The sequence below is a fragment of the Oryctolagus cuniculus genome, chromosome 8, assembly GCF_964237555.1.
Source record: "Oryctolagus cuniculus chromosome 8, mOryCun1.1, whole genome shotgun sequence".
In the NCBI taxonomy this organism is placed as follows: Eukaryota; Metazoa; Chordata; class Mammalia; order Lagomorpha; family Leporidae; genus Oryctolagus; species Oryctolagus cuniculus.
This window is the reverse complement of record NC_091439.1, coordinates 59,629,230-59,647,817: the sequence shown is the minus strand read 5'-3', so window position 1 is coordinate 59,647,817 and position 18,588 is coordinate 59,629,230. Positions and strand designations below refer to the sequence as shown.

Below are 18,588 nucleotides of genomic sequence, written 5' to 3'. Positions count from 1 at the left end.
GCCACAACAATGCAAAAGTTGCACTTTGTAAATTTACATTTATTAAATAAAAAAAAAGTATGTGCCTTTAAAAGTATTTATTGGCCGGTGCTGCAGCTCACTAGATTAATCCTCTGCCTGCAGTGCCAGTACCCCAGGTTCTAGTCCCAGTTGCTCCTCTTCCAGCCCAGCTCTCTGCTGTGGCCTGGGAAGGCAGTGGAGGATGGCCCAAGTGTTTGGGCCCTGCACCCACATGGGAGACCAGAAGAGGTACCTGGCTCCTGGCTTCGGATCGCCACAGCACGCCGGCCGTAGCGGCCATTTGGGGGTGAAGCAACAGAAGGAAGACCTTTCTCTCTGTCTCTCTCTCTCTCACTGTCTAACTCTGCCTGTCAAAAAAAAAAAAAAAAGTATTTATTAAATGTACTTGGGAGGACTTGCTAAAAAAAGACTATCAATTGTATTAAATAAGACCGTTCAATATGCCAAACTATACATAGATGTCTCTGTAGTGGGTGGAGAGTTGTCATCTATCTTTTAAGATGATTATGCAAATTGTGTTCAGCCCCCACATCCTGAGCTAGGAAGATGGTTTTTAATCTCTCTCCCCCTCACTTATAAATCCCATCTAACAGGAGTTAACTGAGAGTCGGAGTGGGCAGCACAGGGCTGGCTGCGACTCTCCTTTTCGTAGAGAGGAGAGTCTGTTCTCTCCTCAGGGTCTCTGTGTTCTTCCCTAACAAGGGCATACAAAGCTCTGAGCACATTCCCAGAGCTTCTGAGGCTTTCCCCCTGGAGAGGTGCCCACGCGCACAAGGAAAACAACTTCAAAAACATGAATGACGCTCTCCTCACAATGTGCCTTTCTTCCTCCCCGTCCTTGCCTTCCTCCTTCCCCTTCTGTGTGCCGCCTCCATTTCAAACATTTTTCCTCCTCTGACTTTCCCAAGGCGAGCTGACACAGTGCTTATCTTGCTAAGCACCAGGACATGGGACGCGATGGCCAGGGCAGCATGTGGCGAGTGAGAAGTGGAAAGGCTTGGCCTCTGTGGCCTTCCCCTCCACATCTGGTACATGAATCTTTATTTTCTCAGGACTGCTGAGCAGGGCTTGGCAATTTTGTTTTCAGTAAATAGTCACTGAATGTTTGATGTTGGAAGGCAGGAGCATTCCTTTGAGTGTACACAGCACAGATGAAAAAGGATCCCGTCCCCACCGCTGTGATGCAAATTCCCATAGCTGCACAGTGGCTCCGTGGGTTGCAGGTGAGTGACCCTAGCCAAAAGCCACAGGGGTGCCGTCTGCCTCTAGGCAGCAGGGCACAAGGCAGTGGCCCGGGTACACCTGTAACACACCCTTGGGCACACACTACGCCCACAAGCTGCAGGTCACTCTAACGTGCACTTCTCTTCCTCGTTCATTTTCCTCTTCCCCCACCCCCAGCCCATGCCCCACACAATGGGATTTTTGTTTGCTTCAGTAGCACGTGACGGCGCAGTCCCTGCTTTGCCTAGCTCTGTGCTGCAGGTCTCTCAGGTAGCAGGTGGCAGCTTCCCCCTTCGGATTCTAAAAAAGAATGACCTCATAGGGGTGGGGCTCTGGGACTCCAGGTGGCAGTCAGGGCCAGGTAACCCCAGAGTGAAGCTGTTTAGTTAGAAGGGGGTGGTTAAACGCCTTCTTCCAGTGGCTTTCACCCCTACCCCGAGGCACCTTAGCAACCAGCCGTTGCCTGCAAGCCTCGGGAGCTTGTCCTTGCCTCAGATGGAGCCCAAAGAAGCCACTGGGAAAGAGAACATGGGCACCAAGAAAAAGAATCTGACCTTGCTGAGACCCAGGCTGTACATGCTGGAGAGAAGGAAGACTGACACTGTGGTTGAGAGCAGTGTTTCTGGGGACCACTCTGGTACCTTGAGGAGGAGCCAGTCTGACAGGACCGAATACAACCAGAAATTACAAGGTAACCACAAAGAAACCAATCGTCCCAGTTACTGCACTCCCAGCTCTGTCTCTCCTACTCTTGCATTTGCAAGGAAAACACTTAAGGCAGAGGAGAAAAACCCAATGCTATTTCTCCTTACCTCAAAATAAGAAAGTGAGCGTGACTCCTACATTACAGGGGGAAAGTGCTATGTTGTAGTTTATGTAGTTAGAGTCCATTCTGAATTATTCTTAATATCGCCTTATTTTCTGAGGAAGGAAATCAGTTTTCCCCTCCCTGCTCTTTTCCTCCCTCCCCCTCCCGACTCAAGAAGTAGGAAGCAGGAGAAAGCAAATTATTTAGAAACCTGCAAAAGACAGTTCGTCCATAGATGGGTGTGAGATGTCCCACGGTGTGATCTATCCAGGTAATTGAATTGAACTGCGCTTGTGGTTATCTTAAACAGGGACATGAAGGTACAATCATGTCTGTGAAAAACGAGGCACGCTGTAGTCAGCAGGATGGTATAGCAGGATGTGCTGAAAATCACTTAGGTGAGCATTGCCTCAGAGTGAATTGAATAATGCCCCAGTACAGTAAGAGATGTTAGGCATGCTGTGTGGAATGACTTTGGAGGAAATAACCTTAGTTTATATCGTAATGGTTGCAAGATCATTGGGCACAGTTATTAGAACACATCCTCTGCTACAGGCCTTGAATTACTGCCCCTTGCCATCCTCCCTGTTTTTCCCTCCCTTTCTCTCTAGTAAAACTTCATTTTCATGTTGACACTGTGAGCACTTTGAGTCTCCCCTGCAGTACCTGCTCTGATCCCACCAGAACCTGCCTTTCCTGCTTTTACCACAAACTCCCAGTCTGAGCTCTCAGCACTCTCCCGTGAGCTGTCATTCTGGACTTGAAAACCAGGAGGAGATTAGAAAGACCAACAGGACATTTGTGCACTTAGCAGATCTCCTTCCTCAAAAATGAGCTTAGATTTGGTTATGCAAATTAATTAATTGAAATGCATTTAAGTTAAATCTTTAAAAATTATTACTATGAGTTAATGTTTTTTAAAAAAAAAATTCTAGTAGTTAAGCATGAAAGTACAGAGTCAGCTTTATCCTAAAAGATTTTTTATTTAATGAAGGCGGGATGTTGTTTGATCTTTGAACTTAATTTTTCTCAAGGCAATGTGATACATTGAAAAGAATTCAAATTTTAGAGTCATACATGTTTGGTTTCTAAGCCTGCCTCCTTAAGGATCAGCTCAGTCTATGGAAGACTAATGATATCTACCACATAGTGCTGTTGGGAGAATGACAGTATATAATTACATGAAACATTCAGTATATTGGCTGACACATGGAATGTGCTCCATGAAGAATAGTTATTTTTAATTTTAGAACTAATCGGTACCATAATGATAGAACAGGATTTTCCCTCTATTAATTCACATTTATATACCTTATTAATCTTACTAACCTCCTTGAATAAGGAGACCACTTATGGAAATTCAGAAGTCCATTGCTTTATCTAATAGTAGGCTTCTTCTAATTTTTCTAATTCAGTATCTTTCTGGTTCTGGTTTTCTATTAGCAAAATAAAAATGGAAAATAATCTTTGCTACCCACTAATATTTAGTACTTCCTAAACATATCTAAAAATATAAGTCTACGGACACAAAATATAATAGATGTGTTTTGGTTACTTTGAGGAAGACCTTGGACTTGTTGTAACACTCCATTTGATCTGGGCTTTCCTATACCTGGTAGATTCAATCTTTGAAGGTAGACAGAACAAATCAGGAGTTAATTCTTGTTCCTAGAACTATGTGTGCTTGAGAAAAATCTCCAGGGAATGTAGAACAGCACACTAGAACTGTAAATATAGACCAGCCTCCTGAGAAGTAGCATTTTTTTAGATGTGACTCTTAAAAAAGTTCAAGTAGGATATCTAAAGCCTAATACAGCATTTAGCATGATTCTACTATAACTGCTTTTGGCAACAATAGAAGGCATTCTTCTCATTAATGTTTAAAGCAACCAGTTCTGTGGGGTTGCTCCTTGGCCTGTACAATACCCATTATCATGCAGAGGAGTTCTAAATCACCTTGCAATGTCAAACTTTTCCTCTGCCACCTTAGGCTGAGTAGCCCCCAGGAGGCATTGAACAAAAACTTGTGCTGGTTAGAGCCCTTGGACAGATGGCCCCAAGTTCTTGCAAGGATTTTTCCTGCTTTAGAATACCAGTGTTTTCAGGAACTTCCACAGTCCTCCAATTATGTTGTTGGTTGGCCCTCAGTACTGTGTTGTTATTTGAGTAAAACAACTCATTGCTCTAAGTCTTTCCGGAAGGAAATTCTCCAGATTCTGGAAAATATAAGATCTTTTCTTCAATGTCCTGGAGCTTGCCTCTAAACTGATACACACAGCCTACCTGTTCAATTCAATTTCTGACATCACTTAAGTAGTGTGAATCTTAAATGGCAATAATAAGTTTTAAAGATGGCACACTGGGTGAGAACAACTAGATGAGAACTACAGAACATGACTTTAATGAGGATATTCTAAAATGTTCATAGAAGATCAACATAATTATTCTCACTAAGCTTCAAGATGTACAATAGTAGTCCCATGCTAACCTGTTAGGTTCCTTTACTTCTTCAACAGATTCGTTTAGTTAATTGGCATTTATTGAATATGCTCTGTGTGCTCTGTCTTGGGAGTTAAAATGGTGGGCAAAAAGAGACTATATGCCAGGAATTACAACTACTAAATCATTAAGAAAACATGCTTGACCTTTACTCCAAAGCGCTTAGTCTGGTGAGGAAAGACAGGTAAATAAGTAACTGCAATAAAGTGGCATGATACAAGTAGAAGTGGGGCCAAGATTTCCATCAGAGGAAGAAATGGTCTATTTAGGATTGGATGGAGGAAGTTTGATCTTTGAGAGGTGATAAGATGGGGAGGGAGAGAAGCTACAGAATGGGAAGAGAAGGGTATTTTACCTCCTCATTGTACTTAATCTCCATCTGAAATTATGTTGCTTCCTTGTTGATTGCTTATTGTTGACTATTATTTCCCCCTCTGCACTTAGACTGGTGCCCAGCACACAGTAAGCACTCAGTAACTGTTACATAGAGTGAATGGCATGAACGATCTGGCCCAGCGAGGAACTGATGTGAGGCAGGTCACCGTTGTATGACATAAGGGCCCTTGGATATACGCATCTTCATATGTGAGAACATATGTCTCCACTAATAAAGGTATTCTTGAGTTTAAAAAATACACATATTAGACCTAAAGTGCACAAAATTGCCTATATAACAAATAACTCTTAGTGGAAGTCTACCTCATTCCCTATCCTATCTTTTATACCACATAACAACCATACCTCAGTTAATTCCTCCTCTGCCATTTATAGCAAAATACATGTTGTAGAAGCCCAAATTGACCAATCCATTTCTAGCACCCAGAGTTACATCTTCCCAGCTTCCAGGTCAGCTCAGCTCCTCATTGTCCTTCTACTGAGAGCCATGGAGAGGATCTAAACTTAGTGGCTGAGTTGTAAAAACTCAAGTACACTTTGTATCAGGGTGCTTCAAAAAGTGGATAAGGGATTTCAAAAATTTCTTTTTGCATCAAAAAGTTATTTAGTTGTATTTTCTAAAATCTTCTGAAGTGCTGAGGGTTGTGTGTGTGTGTGTGTGTGTGTGTGTGTGTAGGTGCTTGGGGCATATATTTCTTCAATGACTGAACTTTTAGTAAAATGTTTACTGGTTAACATGTAACAGTCTCTTCTGAAAACCATATGCCATTGATAGTACTGACTAGAGATTTCCTGTCAGTATGGAAACTGAATGTTTCATATGTGGAAGCCTAATCCCCAGTGTGATGGTATTTGGAAGGTAATTACTGTGTAAGAACTGAGTGTTCACGAATGAGATGAATGCTCTCGTAAGAGAAAACAACAGAGCTTTCTTCTCTCTCTGCTGTATGCTCTGAGAGGCTACGGGAAGGTGGCCACCTGAAAACCAGGAAGCAGGCACTAGGAACTGGATCTGCCAGAACCTTGACCCTGGATTTTCCCATCTGCAGGACAAAAATAAATGTTTGTTGTTTAAGCTCTCTAGTCTGTGGTATATTTGTTATGGCAGTTCTCACTGACCAAGACATTTACTTTAGATTCTATGGCCACGTGAAGCCCCTGGTTTATTTCTTGACCAAGCAAATTTTTGTTTGTTAAGCTCCCAAAGACTGGGAGTGAATGGGTAAAATGCCATTACTGTTGCTGGCAACCCAAGCAAGAAATCCAATCTCCAATTTACAGTAGGTATGTGGTACCTTTTTTTTTTCTTTTTTAAGGATATCATTTCATCCTCATTAAGCAAGGATTGATTGGTTATATTTAAGAAATCCTGACATTTTCTTCTTATGATAATTATGATGAACCACTCTACTGCATGAACTTTGTACAAAGTAACATGTAGTAAGGGGACAAAATGTTCAAATAATGTTGGACTTGGTTAAATCATGAGACAATTCAATTAATGGTGTTTATAAAGACTATAGACCATCTTTAAATAAGTCTGGTGACTTTTGTCCAAGGCAAACAGTAAGATGGCCTAAAATTAATAGCCCAGCAGCCTGTGCATGTTTCTATCCCAATGCTACAAACCTTTTTATTCTTGCCTGTTCTATTCTATCAAATAGCTCCTTCCCCTTTCCCTGTCTCTACTCACTCGTTAGTGAAACAGGAAGAAGCTGACAGTAATGTGATACGGATACATACAGGTGTGTGTTAGAGTTTGAAGGGCAAACTTTTAGAAAAGCCAAGGCACTTTAAAAACTAAGCGGTTTCTGTCTTAGTGCCTTCATAGAAACCCAAGTGAAGCTTATTCGCTCTTCTTCTTTCCCAGTAAATGCATCTTGCAGTCTTTAGAAGGACAGTTTCTGTTAAATAAAATGTGAATCATAGAGACCAAGAAAGTTTGAGCTATTCTCCTTCTACCATTGTACTGTGATAGGAAAAATTTGTTCTTTCTGTGTTTGACTGATGTAATTTTAGGCAGAACTTTCTTAAAAGTAGCAAATACAACTGCTAGATGCACTTTTTCCTTTGTCCACAAAAATTATGGGTTTTTAAAAACATAGAATGAAAGATCAAGAAGTAGGGTGGAATGAAAGAAAGGAAAGAAAGAGGAAAAGGGAGACCAGGTATGTACCAACCACACACAAAAACATACCTTAAAAGAGTAACAGAGCTGGGAAAAATGGCGAGAGAAAAGCTCAAGCCACATTCATCTCATTTCTGTTACAGAATAAGAAAGAAGAAAAACCCTCAACTGATAGAATGACTTTTGTTTCTATGTCATAGTCACATGATCTTCAGTACTTTAGTGGGCATTGATTTCCTAAGGAAAGAGGACTTATTGCCAGAAGTGCTAAACTTGTAAGCAAAATCACCCGTACAACCAGGCAAAACTCAGTTTTAGATTGCTTTTCAGGGTGCCCTTCTGCCAACCCCTCCTCAGCAAATAGGTGTGGATTCCTTGGGGCCAAGATTGTGGCCAAGTTGGAACTCCTTCCCTCACTTCTAGCCTGTAACTGGGATCAGAGAATTTTCTTTCCAACAGGCCCCCACCTGGCTCCAAAGATCGCTTGGGTTGTTCCCTGTGCTCCGTTTTGAGGGCAGCTGTGTTTGCCCGTGTGTCCACCCTCAGGCCTGATGGACAACTGACCATGGGGTTTTTGGAGCATAATCATGCTAGAGTGTTCATACCGTGGATACAAGGCCTCTTCTCGGTGGGAAGACTGGTAGAGGGAAGAGAAAAGTTGAAGGCCACAGGACATATAATGAGTATGTCCCATTATAGCCCCCTGCCAAATTTTGGAATAAAATTTCCAGGGAGCTGAGAAATATAAACCAATACTTCACCTTCCAGATTGCTATAAATGTGTATTTGTCAAGATAGAAGGCCATATTTTATTCAACACTTTGCCCATTTTAAATATGTAGACAGGGCATGTCAGCCTCCATTTTCACCCTTGCTCCAAGAGGGACGTGGCTCTAAGTGACTTTAGCTATAATCTGTGTTTAGGAAATAGCTCTTCTCCTCCACTAGGTCATGGAAAGTAAGAGGAAAGGGAAGAAGATTAACAGGAGAGTTTGTTATCTGTTACCTGCTAGGAACTATTTTCACACATATTGTCATTTAAATCCAACATCTTTTCAGCTCTAACTCTATAACTGAGAAAAATAGGCAAGAGTGGGCATTTGGCACTGCTCAGGACAGCTGCATCCTTGATTGGAGTGCCTGGGTTCCTGTGCTTCCAATTCCAGCCTCTCGTCTCGCTAATGCACACCCTGGGAGGCAGCAGATAATGGCTCAACTACCTGGGTCACTGTCACTCACATGGCAGACCCAGCATGAGTTCTGGGTTTGTAGCTTCAGCCTGGCCCAGCCCCAGCTGTTAGGAACATTTACAGAATGAATCTGCAAATGAAAGATGTTTCTTTCCTTCTATCTAACTAGCTATCATCTGTCATCTATTTCTCTCTCTCTCTCTCTCTCTCTCTCTCTCTCTCTCTCTCCCGCTCCTTTCAAAATTGGAAACAAAAAAGAAAATAGCTTGAATTTGTGCTCAGGTGCTTTAAATATCTGTAAAATAGAATGGATCTAATTAATTGACTCAGTAGATGTTTTCTATGTACATACGGTTTATCAGTAATAAGAAGTCAAAGTGATTTGATGGTGGCAGCACATGTTTTGTAAGGTGATGACATTCCTCGGCTACTGTGATAAAGCTTGACCCTCTATCTTTCACTTTGGAATGTGCATTTTTTTTCTTTTGAATTAGTGTGCCCTGTCGATGCCAGAATGTGGCTGTTTAATGAATATCTTTTTGTTGTTTAATTATCAGGGAACAGAATTACAAAGTTAGGTTAATCAAAACTGCCCTATGGTAATGGCTTAATGATCTCCATTTCCCACTTGGTTGAACATCTTGACATTCTTCTTTAATTTTATGCCTGTTGTCATTTATTTGCATCTCAATAAAACCTAACAAATCTGAAAAACTGAAAGTCCTATTCCGTAGCAATGGGGAAGCGTGTAATACTTTTGCAAGTGAAAAGATGGACTTATATACTGGAAACAAGTAGTTCTTTATCTGTGTAGGTGATATTTCAATAGAACTCCATGAAGCCAGCGTAAATTGTGAGTTGTTATCTTAAATGCAGCAGGAAAATAGAGTGTTATGATTAAAAGCCTTTATCCAAGGTTGCTGTGAACAATTTCTTTCTTGATTAATGAATCAGAGAATAGATGAATACTTTAGGATACCTGCACCAAGGCCCTTGAGAGAAAATGCAATCTTGGACTGTCAGGCATCCAGATCTTACTTGAAAAAGAAAATTTAAAGTTCATGTCATCAACTCTAAGTCACTGTAGTGCCTCACAGAAATTGTCTTTTCTGAATGCTTCTTAATGGTAGGTCTTCAATGTCACTACAAAAAGCCATCACAGATTTCTCTTTCTGTATTTGTTGGGAAATGGCTGATGAAGACATTGTTATCTCTCTCAGTGCTGCTCAGAGGCCATCCAAGGAAAAAAACTGACTTCTCTTAAGAAGTACCTGTCCTCCTCCCACATAAAAACAAGCAATTTACTATATTTAGCCACCAGCAACTTAGAGACAAATTTTTTGTACCTGCTTTCTGCCCTTTAATGTAGCTATTTTATCTGCCTAAAAATTTCTTCCCCTAAATCTCTGGAAGTGGAGAGTCACATCACTGAAGTTTCTGTTTACCTTCTGCGGAGTCCCTCTCAGACCCTCAGACCTGAAGTAATATACAAAAGAGGCAACACTTTTTCTTTACCTTCTTAATTCTTTAAGTGAGGCCCATGAATTGTACTGACAAAAGACATATTGGCAGGAGAAAAAGTATATACATGTTATTTGATGTTAATATTTTTACGTGATATAGGTAGACGCCTTCATAGAAAGATGAAAATTTCAAAAAAGCATTTAGACCTGGATTTGTATATACCATTTTAACAAAGAGCACTGAAATATGGGGATATGACAAAACAAAGGAAAAAGAGGTGTCGGCTATGGGCAGTAAATGGTAGAAAAATGGCTAGGAAATATATAAGAAAATGAATGGAAGATAAGAGTTTTTTTAGTAAGATTTGTTTGTATAGACTCATCTCAGTGTCAATTCCTCCTTACTGGTGGCTAGAATGCTCTCTCCCTGCTACATGGAAGGCAACTTTCTAATGGGAAATTGATGAAGGACAGAAGTCAGCTGTGAAGTCTGCTATTTATTAGGTGCTTTGGTGCAGAACAACCCAGACACTAAGGTGCTTTCTTGGGAATGGATGTTCTGATCCCTTTCAGGAGTCTTCAGCTCACTGATTGTTCTCTGAAATTCTGCTGTTCTATTTTTGACTCTATCTTCCATTTGAATATATTTTTTCTTGGGGTAGAGAATAGTCTTGTTTTAGCACTTAAGCAATGTGTGGTATATGGAGGGTGCTCAGCTTAATGATTATTTATTGAAGAACTAAAAAATTCAAAGAGTAATTACCGCTATATGATAATTATGATTGGTGTATTTCTGTCATGCCCATTTCCTCACTATTTTATAGTAGTCAACTTTTGGGTTTACTGCTCTACATTTTTCTTATTGGGGTGGGGTGGAGAGAATTCATTTAATTAAATAATATAATTGTTTTTGCTAAACAAACTAGGATCTCATTTTTAATGAATTTATTCATCAGCATTAGCTGGTATTGACCAGGCCCTAAGAATATACAAATAAATCCGAAGCAAACTTGACCTATTGATTGAGACAGGCAGTGAACAAATAGTGACAGTACAAGGATAAGTACCAAGGTATACTGCAGGTTCGGTTCCTGGGTTGCAGATTCTGAGATGGAAATTAGGGTGAAGTTTTATAGGGTAACATTCTTGTGACCAACACATGGGAAAGAGAAGGGAAGGGTGCAGAACAGGGCAGAATGAGAGGCTGAGTTGTGATATGTTCTCAATGGAAGCCCTAGACCACTTTGGGTTCTGAAACGGGTGAAACTTCAGAAATCTCCAGTGGTATAAAGGACCTGGGCCCTTATATCATCCTTTAGGTTGTCAGATGGGGGCCACCTTGGGAAGGAGCATGACCCGCAAGGTGCTACATCTGAGGTAGTTTCGAGGGAAGGCTTATCTGCTGGTAGTCATGTCAGCAGCTGGAATAATCCATTCTTTATTCCTAAAAGGGAACTGGGCAGCCCATCACAGCATTCACCACACATTATGTAGTGATTACTATATTAGAAACACAAATAAAGAATATAGGATCTGTAACACAAAAGAGTTTATTTTTACCTCTAAAATGCCAAAAGGAGAAATGTTGAAATCTGAATCTTAAAATCCAATTACTATTTTTAGGGACAGAGGGCACTCCAAAGGGATTAAACATGTGCTAGTTTATGGAACAAGGTAACACAGATCATAAAACTGGCTTCCCAGTTTGGAGAGTCATAAACGAAAAATGTCATGCGAACACCCACTGAACACCTGTGCTCGGGGCATTTCATATGTTCTTAACTGTGGGGAGCAATCCGGACTGGACTGAGTTACTGGAATTAAGACTTATTCTATGCATCTGCTCTCCTACAGTATGGCGCTGGGGGAGGAGAAAACAGCTTCTACCCAGCTGCCTCCAGTTCAACCAATAAACTGTAGGACTTGCTCCTGATTGGAGAGCAGCGTACTCGGCGTGTGGGCAGCCGAGTTAGGATTGGCGGAGGAGGACTATAAAGGAGGAGAGAGACGGCATGCACCAGGAACATCTATGGGGAACATCTAAGGGGAACACCTGTGCAGCCCCCGAGAGAGCCGGCCGGCGGTGTGCCGCTCCCCTGCGGAAGTGGGGAATGTGGCCAGGGGGAACTGCCCTTCCACGGAGGTGGAAGGGATAGTAGCCAACCCGGGAAGAACCAGCAGCAAACCCGGGGAGGGCCGAGCAGACAAAAGAACAGCGCAGGGTCCTGTGTCGTTCCTCCACGAAGAGGGGGAGCGACATTAACAACCTTGCAAAGATTATTGTCAGATATTTACAGATGATAACAGTAAGGTTAAGAGAGGTCATGCACTTGCCTAGTAATCATACAGCAAGCAAATATTGAAGTCAGAATTTTACTGAAGTCTACTTAGCTCCAAGTTTTGTTGTTTTTTTTTTTTTTTCAAATATCATGTAGTCTTTACTCTTCTATCATTAGTTTTTTAATACCTGTTTTGTGGTATGTTCTTAAGGAATAGACTGATTATGATTAACTTTTGAACAATTCCCCCAAACTTCAAGAAGTCCTTAAGTACTATCATTACATTCATCTATAGTCTCAAATAAAACAGTGACCAACAAGTGTTTTTCAGCAGCTGCGTTATTCCATCTTCTTAACAAAACATTTTATGTGCATGGAAATTAGAAAGATGCAGTTGTACCAAGTGAGGTCAGTACTTCATAAAATCACTAGAATACTCCAAACTAAAGCAAAAAAAAACCTGATTATTTGAATTATCTGGCTCTTGAAAACTGCTTGCCATCACTAACTGTAGAGCACACAGATGCATGAGGAGTTTTTGTTGTTGTTTATTGAAAAATAGGGTCAGAGTATTCTACTACATTGCTCTTACACACTCCTCAATGCCTTCCCATTTTCCTTAGCAGTGATATTCAAAGAGAAGTATATATACTGCAAAACTTTTTCAAGACCATCCATTGTGGGAAGAAAAAATAGGCTTATTTTTTATTCTTACCATTTGGAAATATTTATTTTTGTGTGTGTTTTATATATATATGATACATTAGTACTATACCTATACTGGGAAGGTGCATGTTCAAAACAGTTTAACTGACACACAATTAAGGGTTTGGGGTGAGGGGCTGACATTGTGGCATAACAAGTTAAGCCACCATCTCTGACGCTGGCATCCCATGTTGGAGTGCCAGCTGCAGTCCTGGCTGCTCTGCTTCTCATCCAGCGCTCTGCTAACATGCCTGGGAAATCAGTGGAACATGGCCCAGGTATTTTGGCCCATGCCACCCACATAGTAGTCTTGGATGGAATTCCAGGATCCTGGTTTCAGCGGGCCCAGCCATGGCTGTTGTACCATTTGGGGAATCAACCAACAGATGGAAGATCTCTCTCTCTCTTTCTCTGTCTCTCTCTCTCTCTCTCTCTGTCACTCTGACGTTCGAATAAATAAAAGAACATACAAAATGCCCCGAGCACAGGTGTTCAGTGGGTGTTCGCATGACATTTGTCGTTTATGACTCTCCAAACTGGGAAGCCAGTTTTATGATCTGTGTTACCTTGTTCCATAAGCTAGCACATGTTTAATCCCTTTGGAGTGCCCTCTGTCCCTAAAAATAGTAATTGGATTTTAAGATTCAGATTTCAACATTTCTCCTTTTGGCATTTTAGAGGTAAAAATAAACTCTTTTGTGTTATAGATCCTATATTCTTTATTTGTGTCTCTAATATAATAATCACTACATAATGTGTGGTGAATGCTGTGATGGGCTGCCCAGTTCCCTTTTAGGAATAAATAGGAATGTTTTAAAAAATACTACTACAATACTACTAATGTACTAAATACTACTAATACCACTAAAATACTACTACAATAAGGTTAAACACCAAAGACATTATGCTAAGTAAAATAAGACAGATGCAAAAGGATAAACACTTCATGGTTCCACTTTTATGCAGTACCTGGAGTAGTCAGTTCATAGAGACAGAGGTAGAACAGTAGTTGTGAGGAGCGAGGGAAAGTCGATGGGGAGTTACTGTTTAATGGATACAGAGCTTCTCTGGGAAGGTTTAAAAGTTTAGAGATGGACTGAAATGTGCATTTAAAAATAGTTAACATGGTACATTTTATGTTATATATAAAGGAATTTTTTGAAAAGCTCATGGAAAATGGAATTAAAAGACAAGTTTATTTTGTCACAAAAAATTCTGACATATGAGCTATCTATAAAAAGTTCACGGAAAATGTATAGTATAAAAAATTATAGATTTTAAAATGTTTTTACACTAAGATTATCTTTTCATCTCATATTCCATGAACTGCTTGAAGTACCCTCAGATATCTGAAACAATTAAAAAAATACAATATTTAGAAACCCCTAGGTTACAACATTGATATAGAACATTAAGCCTTTCACAGTCTATGCTTGCATTCTCTTATCTCTGACCTGAGGGACAGTTTTCCCTTGGACTAACCTGCCCTGATAGGTGTTCCTCAGCTCAGAGCGGTTGTCCAAACTTTGTTATTTCATAAATTCCTACTCACCTTTCCAAGTTTATCCTTCTGAGTCATCACACTCAAAGCATATTTGTATCTCACACCTTCAACACATTTCACATACCTGGTATATACCTGCCAATGTCTCTTCACTTGGTTGAACTTCTTGAAGACAAGAATGTTTGTAACTTCAGCGTCTAGGAGAAAGTTGACATGTAATCAATAATTATGTCTGTTTTGTTCATGAGTAAATGAATGAATGAGTAGGCAATCAATGAGTGATGCAGCAACAGTGCAATGAAAATCCTGGTGGGTACAGAGGGCCCTTCCCCAGGGCCAGTTCCAAATCAGCCACGTCTTCATCACTTTCTCCCTGGTTTCAGGGTGGGAGTGCCTGGGTATGGCTCTAACTCAACTGAAGGAATTATTTGTCAATTTTTATCATGTCTCATATTTCTCTTCTCCATGTTTTGCTTGATTATCCTTTAAAACTCTGCCATCATTGACAAGGAGACATACAAAATTCATATCTACCATTTACTGGAAGAGTGACAAGTTATCTCCCAGAACATAATAACACAATTTTATAAACAAATTGTTGGATAAAGAAATTATTTTAATTCAGGGTCAAAGATTCTAAGTAGAGTGATTTTCTCATTTTCTTTGTTAATCAAATCTATACCTGTAAAAACATAAATGACATATTTGAAAACATACCCTGTCCCAGTTTGGATTGCTTTTTAATGCCACACCAGTCACGCATTTTGGATTGTCATTATATTACAATGGTGCTACTGTTTTTTAAAGTATTCAAATCTAAATGGAATACTTAAAAAGTACTACAATTATAGTCTTCTATCATGCTTTTGTTTCTTTATTCTGAGCATTTCTACATAAAAGATGTAAAATTAGGTTCCCCTTATGAAGACATCCTTGGAAAACAAAGGCAATATTTCTCAGAGAAAACTGAAGCTTAGTTATGTTGCAGTTACAAGAAAAATTTTTATTTATATGATATGATTTTTCATACACATATATGAAAATATACATATATGATATATATATGATATACATATACATATATGATGTATATACATATAATCAACATGTAACTGTAGCTAAAATTTTTTAAATAAATAATCCATATTTTGGATCAGTATAAACATTAGAAAAGCTCAAATCCTAAAAAAAAAAAAAGAAAAGCTCAAATCCTGTATCTTTTTGGTTATATGTTCTTATAAGAATATAAAAAAAAAAAATTCAGGGGCCAGTGTTATGGCACAGTGGGTTAAGCTGACACCTGTGATGCCAGCATCCCATATGAGCTCCAGTTTGAGTCCAGGATGCACCACTTCCAATCCAGCTGCCTGTTAATATGCCTGGGAAAGCAGCAGAAGATGGCCCAAGTACTTGGGACCTGCCACCCATGTGGGAGACCTGGATAGAGTTCCAGGCTCCTACTTTTGGTCTGACCAAGCTGTGACCATTGTGACCATTTGGAAAGTAAACCAGCAGATGGAAGATATTCTCTCTCTCTCTCTCTCTCTCTCACTCTCACTCTCATTCTCTCTCCTTCAACTCTACCTTTCAAATAAATAACTACTTATAAAAAATCATTCCAAAGCATCCAAATCGTAAATTGACCTTTCTTTCAAGGTTTTTTTTTTTTTTTTAATTATCATTTTATTTGAAAGGCAGAGAGACGGAGAGATAGACGGAGAGATCTCCCATTTGCTGGTTTGTTCTACAAATGCCCACAGCTGCCGTGGCTGGACCACGCCAAACCCAGGAGCCCAGAAGTCAGCCTGGGTCTCCCACAGGGGTGGCAGGGATCAGTACTTGAGCTCTCATCTGCTGCCTCCCAGGACATGCACTAGCAGGACACTGGAATTGGAAGTGGAGGCAGGACTTGAACACCACAGTCTGAGATCGGATGTAGAATCCTAAGTGGTGACTTAACTGCTGTACCAAATGCCCACTGCCAAAATATTCTCAATGATTACATGTTTATGTTCAAACTTTGATGAGCTTTCCCACCCTAAGATTAAATCATGTATAATAAGTGCCCACTCATATACCCACTGTGTATACTCTATACATATACACTACACAATTATGTCTACTGCACACATAAATACAGATGCATGGATTTATTGTTTCACATGTGGTATTTGACGCCTATGGGTGGTGTGCAATAATTGAGCAAGTGGGTCCAAAAGAGTCTATTTCAATTAATTGAGAGGGAAAACCAATCCTGTTTCTTACTTATCTAAAACGTATAAAACACAGAGGGCGGTGGACCCCTGTATCTAAACCAGTTCAAAGGTTTTGGAGATGAGAAGAGAGGCAAAAAATAAAAAACAACCCAATGAGGCTCAGACAACTTCCCCACAAATTGTCCAATTCCTTTGGACTCTAAATTCACGCATGATCGCCCCAGACTGAGAAGGCATCAGGATCAGCCTTCGTCCGTAGCACCACCCGCCTCTCACCTTAGAAGGGAGGCCTTTTCTGAACCTTCTCTGCTGAACAGCAACCATCACCACCACCCGCTTTATTTCCTTCTTAGTGCCTTATCACCATCCGGTATGTTACATATTTCTTTATTAATCAGCTGATTGTTTGCCTTTTGTCACTAAAATTGTTTCATAAAAGCTGTGCTTGTTTTTTCCTTGGCTGAATGGCTAGCATCTAGAACCAGATTCCTCAACATTGGTATTCCTCAGGTTACAGGTTACCTAATTCTTTGTTCCAAGTGGTTGTCCTGTGCATTGTAGGATATTAGCAGAGTCCCTGGCCTCTGCCCATGCTAACCTCTCTCACACACTCCAATCTGCTGTGAGAACCAAAAGTCCCTTGGGACTGTGCCAAATATCCCTCAAGGGAGGAGAGGTAAAATACTCAAGTTAAGAATCATTGATCTAAAACAATGCCTGACACAAGGAGAACTCAATAAATAACTGAATGGATGAACAGACGGATAAAACCAGTGTTTCTCATTCAGCCAAAATTTTGCATTTTTTAATTTTTTTTCTATTTTTTGACAGGCAGAGTGGACAGTGAGAGAGACAGACAGACAGAAAGGTCTTCCTTTGCCATTGGTTCACCCTCCAATGGCCGCCACGGCTGGTGTGCTGTGGCGGGCGCACTGCGCTGATCCGATGGCAGGAGCCAGGTGCTTCTCCTGGTCTCCCATGGGGTGCAGGGCCCAAGCACTTGGGCCATCCTCCACTGCCTTCCCAGGCCACAGCAGAGAGCTGGCCTGGAAGAGGGGCAACCGGGACAGAATCCAGCACCCCGACTGGGACTAGAACCCGGTGTGCTGGCGCCACAGGCGGAGGATTAGCCTAGTGAGCTGCGGCGCCGGCCTTGCATTCTCAAATACAGAAAAATTACAACACAAAAACTGAATACAGTGAGGACTTCACCAAATTAAGTTCCCTTCCTTTCAGGGCTTAGAATCTGCCCTCTTTCACTATTCTTCCTCTGCTGCAGAATAGTTGCAGAAAGCAGCCATTAATTTAGCTAATTGTTCCGGCTGTGCCATGCTGACCACTGTGGATGCCTATAAATTCAAACCAGTGCTAGTGGGGAATTTTTCAAGCCAGGGAAGCTTTGTTGAATTCCTGTTTGAAATCTACTTCCCTAGTTTCTGCAGCAATTAGCAGTCAGAGGAAATAAATCACATGCCTTTCCAAAGAGGATAAAATACAAGTATTTCCCTGCCCCAACGTTTGAGCTTTCAAATTTGAGCAGCGGAGGGCCTGCTCCTCCACACTTGGACTGCATCCCTCACTGGCTGCTCTCCAAAACCTGCCTGACATGCAATTATTTTCTACCTAGTTCGCAGAAGACCTGCTTGCTCCATTCATCTGGATAGGGTCACATTTCCTTTGAAACTGATAAAAGAATTTAATGCATAGAAGTTATGTCAGTGGGTTCAATGCAACGTTAAGCTGTTTTTTTTTTTTTTTTTTTTTTGTGGGGAAGGGGTGGCTTCTGGGGGCAGCAGTAAGATAAAGCTTGGAGGAGAACAAAAGAACACTCATGATCATATCTGACGGTCTGGTAACTACCTGTCTGGAATGAAGTTCTAGATTTAATTATGGGGGGGTGTTTGCACTATATGGAGAGAAAGGAACTGAGTTGTTGGGGGTACCGAAGGAGTGATGGTCAGAAATTCTGAACCCAATTTATGATGCTTACTTTAAAAGATTTATTCTCTTGGAGGCCGGCGCTGTGGCATAGTAGGCAAAGCTGCCGCCTGCAATGCCAGTATCCCACATAGGCACCAATTTGAGTCCCAGCTGCTCCTCTTCCAATCCAGATCTCTGCTTATGGCCTGGGAAGCCAGTGGGAGATGCCCAGGGG

The 18,588-nt window shown here is 40.8% G+C and overlaps 1 protein-coding gene across 1 annotated transcript in view; it reads left to right on the top strand.

Moving 5' to 3' along the window:
* The first annotated feature begins 1,517 nt into the window (after positions 1-1,517).
* The window catches only part of ARHGEF38 (Rho guanine nucleotide exchange factor 38), a 146,852-nt gene continuing 129,781 nt past the window's right edge, over positions 1,518-18,588 (top strand). The window contains exon 1 of the mRNA XM_008267533.4: positions 1,518-1,936. Coding sequence (XP_008265755.2) covers positions 1,741-1,936 — 196 coding nt within the window. The 5' untranslated portion in view covers positions 1,518-1,740. The remainder of the gene's footprint in view (positions 1,937-18,588) is intronic.